General features: G+C 39.3%; 1 protein-coding gene across 2 annotated transcripts in view; it reads right to left on the reverse strand.

The window, feature by feature from the left end:
* LOC109923315 (calcium release-activated calcium channel protein 1) overlaps positions 1-9337 on the reverse strand; it is a 10596-nt gene extending 1259 nt beyond the window's left edge. The window contains exon 1 of one of the 2 annotated variants that reach the window (XM_048611343.1): positions 9205-9337. Coding sequence is in view for 1 of the 2 variants with exons in the window: in XM_020523354.2 (XP_020378943.1) it covers positions 8788-8901 (114 nt within the window). In the remaining variant the exon portion in view is untranslated. Of the gene's footprint in view, positions 1-8787 lie in introns of both variants that reach the window. The other variant, XM_020523354.2, reaches the window with a different exon arrangement.
* Positions 9338-9564: the final 227 nt, after the last annotated feature.

The following is a 9564-nucleotide window of genomic DNA, read 5'->3' on the forward strand; positions in this document are numbered from 1 at the left end:
CACACAGTGGTTAGCACTGGTGCCTCACAGCGCCAGGGACTCAGGTTTGATTCCACCCTCAGGTGACTGTCTATGTGGAGTTTGCATGTTCTCCGTGTCTGCATGGGTTTCCTCCGGGTGCTCCGGTTTCCTCCCACAGTCCAAAGATATGCAGGTTAGGTGGATTAGCCATGCTACATTGCCCGTAGTATTTCGGGGATTAGGTGGGTTATGGGGAATGGGTCTGGGTGGGATGCTCGGAGAGTCGGTGTGGACTTGTTGGGCTGAAGGGCCTGTTTCCACGCTGTAGGGATTCTAGGATCTAGAACACGAAAAACATCTCTATTCTTCCTTTCCTGTGGCACTATGATAAACACTCTTTTTCAGATTGTTTCTCTTCTCTTCACCAGCTAACAATGTTCCAGTGCTATTCTAAGCAACTGTGAGATATCCTGTTCGAGATGTGTTGTTCCTAAATTAATATTTTCTCAGGAAAAAAAAAAGTGTACAGTGGCAGCAGTATGCTATGTCTGCGCTGCAATTGCATTTCAGCTGAAATTTCACTTCTGATTTCAATGTACTCCTTCACATTTTATCATGTTCACTTCTTTTACATGCATTCTCTGTTTCTCATTATAAACTTTGCTTGTTTCTTTGTTTTAACCATACGGTCATTTTATACTCATCAGCTTTACCAGAGAGCATCACAATCAAGCCTAATCTTCTCCTCAACAAATATAAACTGTCAACAGGAATTGGAATTAAAAGCCATGATTCAATTTTCCCCTTAGAGAATATGCTAAATTAATTGTATTATGGCCCTCAGCAAACTCAACCCAGGCCATAGTTTCAAACTTTGAACACAGCCGAATAACTTTAAGAATATTTTGATCTTGTAAAATCATTTTTCTTTAAAAAGAACTCCAAGAATTGACAGTCAAACACTGTACTTCTGTATAAATACAAGAAAAGATGTGGGCCAAGTGAGTCCCAGCTTGTTCTGTGCTGTGCATTTAGATGTTGTTAAATCCACATCTTTGTTCCTTTCATGCAAGTGTGTTCCTTGTTCTTAATATCCTTGTGAAGAGAGTAATGACCCAAAGTCACTAAAACAGATTGTAAATGGGACTTTACAGTGCACAGTTTTCAGCTGTGTTTCTCCAAATTAAAAACAGAGACTACATTGAAGTTTCTTCATTAGAACTTCTCAAGCATATCACAGTCAAAGCAGTGAAAGATGCTGTCAAGATGCAAGTAGGTTCTCCTCTTTGCAAGCTTTCTGTTGACATTCCAGTTTGTCTACAGTTTCTCTTAAACCAAACCATTTCCTGACTAGTGAAGGAAGCTGCTGCTGGTATAACCACAAAGATACAGCCAAAGGCACATCACAACTGTAACTCGAAGATAAACTAGTGAAGAACACAGTCAAACAGACCTTCCCGTCAGTCAATGAGAAAAATCTACTGAATCAATGATCTAAACATGTTCATTAGGTCAGACTGATTGTTGTTGTAGAATGATCAAGGTTTTAAATACAGTTGGTAGAATTTTGGTTGAGTGTATTTTAGTCTTTATTTGTACTTAAAATAACGTTACTTAAAATTAAATTTGCTTAAAGTACCAAGCCATTTTGGGTATCTCACTACTACTTAAGGTCAGTGAAAGCAAACAATGATCTGTGTTGAGGTAGACACAGTCGTTTGTCACCACTTCATGCGCTCAAATTGCAAACAAATGTTAATTGAGAAACAAAGAACTGCTTCAGAATATTTGTCACTAGAAGTTTAATGGCTATCTAGTCACTGGTGAAAAACAAGAACGAATCAAAAAAGACAGAGTCCAGGGTTTTCAGTGTCAGATGAATGAGGCACTTCAGAATGACAATAAAATGGAATATTCGAAGTTTTACAGTCACTAAAGTAGATTTTTAAAACTGAAACATTAAGAATATCATTTTTGCTTGTTTGAAATGGAGTGGTGGGTGGGTGGCAAAGAAGCAAGGGAAGACTGATAATTCTTTCTTATCTCCGCACAAAAATACCAAAACACCCACTCAAATTGTAACTTCAGAACAGCATCCAAAAATCTTACAGCATTAAAAAAAAAAGGGAAAAAAGTGGACATTAAACAGGAAGGGCATATGTTGCTAATGGCTCTTGGACATAAACGCAAAAATCATGGAAATAGACTATTTGAAAAGAAAGGAGGAGGAGTGAGTTGCAAAGAACATGGCATTTTATGAAAGAATAACGAGTGGGAAGGGATGGTAAATCTAAACCATACAAATGCAAGCTGGGTGCAGGGCCCAGTGCTTGAATGAAAGTTGAGGTAGAATGGGGCACATCACCAAGGCAAAATCCTGGAACACTTAAATGTATTGAACTCTAGCAGATGAAGAAGATTGTTCACCACCACCTTCTCAAAAGCACGCAAGGGTGGATCACAAACCCAATGTCCATGTTCCAAGAACAAATAAAAAGTACTCAAATGGTTTGGATCTGAACAGGCAAAACTAGTTGTACCATCAATCACAGCCATCTTCCTTTGTCTTGGGTAAGGCTCCAATCTCCCCTTCCAAACAAGCTTCTATCCACATTACATTCCCACTTGGTTCAGTAAGTATTCTGTCTCCATTCAACTTGTTGCATCTGTAGAACCCATTCTGTTCGCATTCTTCAGCATCCAGTAACAATTCTTCACCATCACAATTGTTGACACCACAACCCTGTTTCTGTCCTTCAACAATACTCTACTTTCTTTAAAAATCTTTATAAACTCACAATATAGTCAATCTCAACCCTTCTCCAAAGTTCTGGAACCACCCATGCCTTACAATGGAGTGCTCCTACCTCAGCTCAAGCACCTCCTAACTAATATCTACCTCATCTTCTCATTGTCATGTTATGGCTGCACAGAGCATTGGTAAGGCCACTGTTGGAATATTGCATACAATTCTGGTCACCTCTATAAGAAGGATGTCGTTAAAAGTTGAAAAAAGGTGCAGAAAAAGATTTCAAGCATGTTGCCCAGACTGGAGGGTTTGAGTATAGGGAGTGGCTGAATAGACTGGAGGTTTTTACTCCTGCAGCGTTGGAGACTGAGGGGTGACCTTACTGAAGTTTATAAAATCATGACACACTTGGATAGGGTGAATAGCCAAAGTCTTTTTTGTAGGGTGGGACACTCCAGAACTAGAGGGCATCGGTTTCAGGAGAGAGGGGAAAGATTTAAAAGGGACCAGAGGGGAAACTTTTTCATGCAGAGGGTGATTCATACATGGAAATGGAGGTGGCTGGTACAATAACAACATTTAAAAGACAGGAACAAAAACAAAGTTGCTGGAAAAGCTCAGCAGGTCTGGCAGCATCTGTGAAAGAGAAAACAGGGTTAACTTTTCGGGTCCGGTACCGCTTCCTCAGAACTGATTTACAGCATCTGCGGTTCTTTTGGTTTTTATTTAACATTTAAAAGACATCTGGATGGCTATATGAATAGGAAGGGCTGAGAGGGATATGGGCCAAATGGGACTATATCATATTAGCATATCTGGTCAGTGTGGACAAGCTGGATCAAAGAGTCTGTTTCTGCGCTGTATGACTACGTTTAGATGATCTTATCAATTTCTGCCTGTTTGCTGATCACCCAGCTTTTATAACCTCTACAGTTACCCTACCAATTAAATAATTTTAAAGTTTAACTTCTGAAATGCTTTTGTAACCTTTAAAATGTATACAAATCACACCATTTTGAGATCATCATGGTCCATTCCCTCACCTAGTTAAAAATTACACATACCTATATTCCTTGTATCCAGATCTTCATTTTCACTTGAAGTCCAAGATTCCTCCATCTCCGCTTTTAAATGTTTAGAATTTCTACAATCTCTTTAAATTTGTTCCCCCGACCCCCCCCATTTCTGTCCTGCTCCCCACCCCCAAAAACAAACAAACTCAATAATCAACAATTTATACCACACAAAAACATTTCCTGACAGAGCACTACTATGTTAAATGAAAGCCGCTTGTAGGACTTTGCATTATTGAAAGCGTTAAAGTATATTGTAATCAAAACCAATTTCTGAATTATTGCTTTTACAAAGACCAGTCCTAGTGCAGTTTTAACCATCTTTGGATCTATGTAAACTTGCTGGAAGTTTGCACTAATGAATCACAGCATGGTGGCTCAGTGGTTAGCACTGCTTGCCTCACAGCACCAGGGACCTGGGTTCGATTCTGCCCTCAGGCAATTGTCTGTGTAGAGTTTGCATGTTCTCCCCGTGTCTGTGTGGGTTTCCTTTGGGTGCTCTGGTTTCCTCCCACAGTCCAAAGATGTGCAAGCTAGGTAGATTGGCCATGCTAAAATTGCCCAGTGTTTAGGGATTTGTAGGTTAGGGGGATGGGGTCTGGGTGGGATGCTCTAAGGGTCGGTGTGAACTTGTTGGGCTGAAGGGTCTGTTTCCACACTGTAGGTATTCTATGTTTAAAAAAACTAAAAATCACTTGTTTTGTAGTTTAGACATTGGTAACTATGCAAAACTGAGGGTAAGTCCTATTGGGTTTCACATCAAACCTTCATTGACAGTGCAAGCTTTTACGAAGTACGTCCAAATGGAGGAAAAAACTCCATGTTCTAATACTACCTTCCTGGTATATTTTTCTCCACCATACTACATGTATTTTTTAACTTTTAGAAAAAAAAGATTTTTATTGCCATATTTTCTGAAAATTGCACAATCTATTTTCCTTCACTCGTGATAATTTGCAACACTACATGAATTTCCCTTTTCAATCACCAGACACCAAAGCAGTAGTGACACCAGTTTCATTTTGAATACAATCTCAAAACTGTGGAATAGGTGGCCCAAGTCCAGACAGCAACCCCAAAAAACCAGAGGGAAGAACTCCAGGCTACTTTCTCAATCTAGGGGAGATGTGGAAAATCTATTAAAATTTTTAAAATTAAATATTTGAACTTTTCCTGTATAAATTTTGAATATGTACCACTAGGGGGTGCTTACTTCAAATGTTAATTCTAGGTCAAAAGGCAAACAATAGGCTTTGTCCTCCAATCACAACAATGCCCACCCATTGTGCAATAACACTGCATGGAACTATCTGGTCAATTGCTCTTGCTCTTTGAAAGAGCTGTCCAAACAAAAACATTTGGCTGGTGGAAGCCGTGGCTCATCTGAAAATCAGTTGACGACAAGATGCCTGATAACGTCAGCAATAGGGTCGAGAGAGATGATGTGGAAGTAGAACCCAATGTAATCAGAATACTTGTGAAAGTTGACGTGTTAGGCTAATGATGTCACAAAGCAAACATGTGAAAAGGATGGCAGTGCAGAATTATATCTTTGGAAGCTGTCACATCAAACAAGGATAAACCAACTGTGAAGAATAATTGGACAGCTGGAGGATCATATCAAAGTGTTGTGATTGTAGATGAATAATAGATTCTCTTTGTGACTGTGGTATAATTCAAAACTCTTAAGGGACTACATAATTTCTTGCTGGACTACAAACTGGAGTGGATGTTTGACCCTCCTATGTAGCTGAAATACCAGTAAATAGAGGAACAGAGGATGAAGACTTTTTAAGCAATATCAACAGTGGGTTGGCAGTGATGGTTTTGAAAGGATATTTTTTTTTTTAAAAATAGGGAGCCATCTAAAAAATGTCGACTAGAATGAGGATAGAAAGAATGGGTGGATGACCAGCAATTTAGCTCAAGATAATTCAGACATTGATCTCACCTCATCCAAAAAAAAGGGAACAAGGGGTGATGGAAGAGAAACCAGTGAGCTGAGGGTTCTATGAACACAGCAAAGGCAGCTGGTGAGATGGTCTCAAACTTAGTGCCAAAGAGATCCACTAGCTTCTTGCACTTCCTGTCAGAGGTTGAATGTGGAAGGCTAGAAACAAATGATTAATTAATTGTGAGAAAATCCTTAAAAGTTATCTTTATACTCATCTTGGAGTGATGGGTGGTTTTGGCAAAATGTGAATTTAAAAATATGATATACTCTAACCAGCTAGTGGTCAATTTGTAGAATCCCTACAGTGCAGAAACAGGCCAATTAGCCCCTCCAAACAGCATCCCACACAGACCCAGACCCAGACCCATCCCCCTACCCCTTCCCCGTAACCCTGCATTTCCCATGGCTAATCCACCTAACTTACAGGCAATTTAGCACGGCCAAACTACCTAACCTGCACATTTTTTGGACTATAGGAGGAAACCTACACAGACACGGGGAGAACGTGCAAACTCCACACAGATAGTTGCCCGAGGGTGGAATTGAACCCAGGTTCCTGGCACATTGAGGCAGCAGTGCTAACCACTGAACCACTGCCGCCCGCCTCGTGCTTCTGAACCAAAAGGCTGTGGTGTTAGTTGCCACAGCAGAAATTAGTGCACAAAAATCTAGGTTTACGCTCCAACCTACTATTGAGCGAATGGTGTGTTGTTGGACAAAACATTAAACTGAAGCAAAAACCAAAAGAACTACAGATGTTGTAAAATCAGAAACAAGAACAGAAATTGCTAGATAAGTTCAGAAGGTCTGACAGCATTGTGCAGAGAAATCAGTTAATGTTTCCGGTCAAGTGACCCTTCCTGAAGCTTTGTCTACTTTAAGGTTGGCCGAGAAAATTTCTGGCTATATATGTTTTAAGAACCGCAGAATGTTACTCCCTTGTCAATATCTATACTTCGATAGAAATCTGCTATATTTCCTAACGTTAAAACTTGTTAGAATCTCAAAAGTACACCATTGGCAGTAAGATGCTTTGTGACAGTCTGAAGTCAGGAAAAGTAAAGTATTACACAAACACACTTTTTTCTTTCTAGGGATTCTACTGGAGAAACAAACCAGGAGAACAACTTTCCTGATTCCATCATCATGTCATTTTTCATGTTTTTAAATCAATCATTCTGGTAAAATATGGAATATTGAGTTTAATTCTAAAATGGATTGATATTCAAAAAGGGGAATATCCAAAAAATTAAGCTAAATTGGACAAAACTTGAAATAATATCAATTTCAGCATGCTACTTTCCCCATTCGGTGTACGGGCCATATGTCTTCTGTGCATACCACCAAGCATCAACAACTTAGACTACACTGTCAGTTGCCGCAATACATATAGATAGACAAGTTTCGCAGTTAGAATGGAACAGGAGAAGAGAAAGACACTATGAATAATGTAGATGAATTATTTCTCGCATTATACACTTGGAAGGCTGCTATGAAAGTATTTATTCCTTATATAAAGCTACTCTAATTGAATGTAAAATTATTAACATTAGATTATATTACTGGCATGAATATTTGCATGATATTTTCATCCAGTTTTTGATTCTTATTTCAGTCCAAGACACTCCAAAATTGGAAAACCTTGTCATTAACATTTGTACTGATAAATTTAGTTGATCCAAATAAAAAAAATTACTATCTTATAAATTTTTTTTATAGATAATGAGCATTATATCAAAGCAGCATATATGAAATCTGGAAACCTCTGAAAGAGGCAAGAGCCAGCCAATTTTCCCACTATGTACCAATCCACTGCAGCCTGGCATCTCCAGCATTCCATCACCAAATTCACTTATTAAAAAGATGTCAGTTTACATCGTAAGAGTTCTGGCTGTGGAAATCTGCCTCAACCCAAATGATTGCTTCGAGGGAGATGGAAGAGGATCAGTAGTGAAGCAGCATATTCAAAATTAGTATATCCAACATTTTAGTGTTCATATTAGGCCCACAAATTATTACTCCTAAACAAAATGAAATTTCAGAAATTTTAGATATATATTTGCTATATAAATCTGCACAAAAATGCTAGTTATAAGCAAATCAATAAACACGTGAATCAGTTTGTTCAATTATCTAGTTACATTTTAATAGAAGTGAAATTACTGCTAAATTTTAATATATTAAAAATGGTTAAAATTTTTAAAATTTAAAATACCAAATAGAAATGGTGAATTACCATACATGATTAATTACTGATATGCAAATAAAACTTTAAGAGCTTAAAAAGTTTTGATCGACAAAAAGACCCAATTCTTCCCCTCACCAATAAATTAAGATTTAAATAATTTATTAACTCTTTTCATCATTGCGGGTAATCAAGAGGCAGACGAAGATCTAAAACTGAAAATCGAACAAAACGTCTTTGAAAGAACATTTTGCCGGAAAAACAGGTTTTTATACACAAGTGGAACTCTGCTGCATTACTGCAGGTTATTTTTTTGTCTGAGGTAGGGAACGTGAGAAGAAGGTTTGCAAAAAAAAATCGTCATTTAAAGAAAAATGTTGCTTACGTATAATCCAGTTTCTCTTTAGTTGAAAAGTAAATTTTGCCAAACCCAAAACAATTTGCATTGTCAAAGCCCTAATTCATTCAGTGCCATTTGTTAACAATTGCTTGCTTACATTTGGCTTTGGTATTGCATGACGAACAAATTACAGATCATTGCACAGACCATTGTACCGCAGAAACATGGGTTCTTAACTCCGTGCGGAAATAAGCGACTGACTTCACTGCTCGCAAACCATGTGTGACAATGTCAATTTGCAACATTATTCGTGGTGCGCCTGTCGCTATTTATAACCGGCCAATCTGTAAAACATACTTAACTAAACCACGATTACTTTTCTTCCAACTTGAATTTCTTTAATCATTAAAATCGGGTAAACAAAAAGTGGCACAGGAAATAAAAATGGTCAACATAACACTAGGTTTAGATGGTAGAAATGTCACAAAAGCAGCTCTCAATTCTAACTGCGGCTACAAAACTTACCATGGCGAAACCCGACAATAAAGCGGACGTTCTGCTGGAGGCTTTGAGTTTGGCTCTGCTTAGATACAGCTTTCTCCAGGACAAAGCCTGCATCGAGTGCTCGTTCAAACTCATCTATTAAACTCCCCCACCTTCCCCGTATTTCAACTCAGTTATTAATCCTCGTTTGAAAGCGAGAGATAAAAAGTCCCAGTTTTGAACAGCAGCAAGTCTCCCAGGTGACGACTGTCGCGCGGTGTTCTTAAAACACAAGCGTTTCCTCCATACTTTAAAAAAGAAATTAAGGTTCCTTTGTTGCAAATTACACTCGCAGAACTGGATTTGTCGTGGTTTTGCTTCCTGACTCCACACAGGGTTTACGATCACACGAGATGCCCGCATTCGCGAAAGAAAAAGCACACAAGTAGCAGCACGTACGTAGTAGAATGAAGACAGCAGATCCAAATGCACCTATTAAAAGGGACCGACCTCTTCCATACTGCTACACTGCCCACTGGCTGGCTTGTGGCTATTATCCGCAAGCCCAACCCTGTCCGCGCTGCCTGTCAATCATCGCCCTCTGGACTCCGGGTGACGTTCCATTCCCCGCCGCGGCTGTCAATCATCCTTCCTCCCCCACCCCCAAATCGCGCGCGCGCGCGCACACACACGAGCGTGATGCGGGTGACGTTCCATTCCGGTCCGCTGCCGCCTCGTGTCAGGGAGCCTGATTCAAACTCTGACCCAGATTGGTTTCGCTGTTTAAGATACCATCACAACCTCCTACCCTTCTCCTTT

Source organism: Rhincodon typus, chromosome 24, assembly GCF_021869965.1.
Source record: "Rhincodon typus isolate 14 chromosome 24, sRhiTyp1.1, whole genome shotgun sequence".
Lineage (NCBI taxonomy): Eukaryota > Metazoa > Chordata > Chondrichthyes > Orectolobiformes > Rhincodontidae > Rhincodon > Rhincodon typus.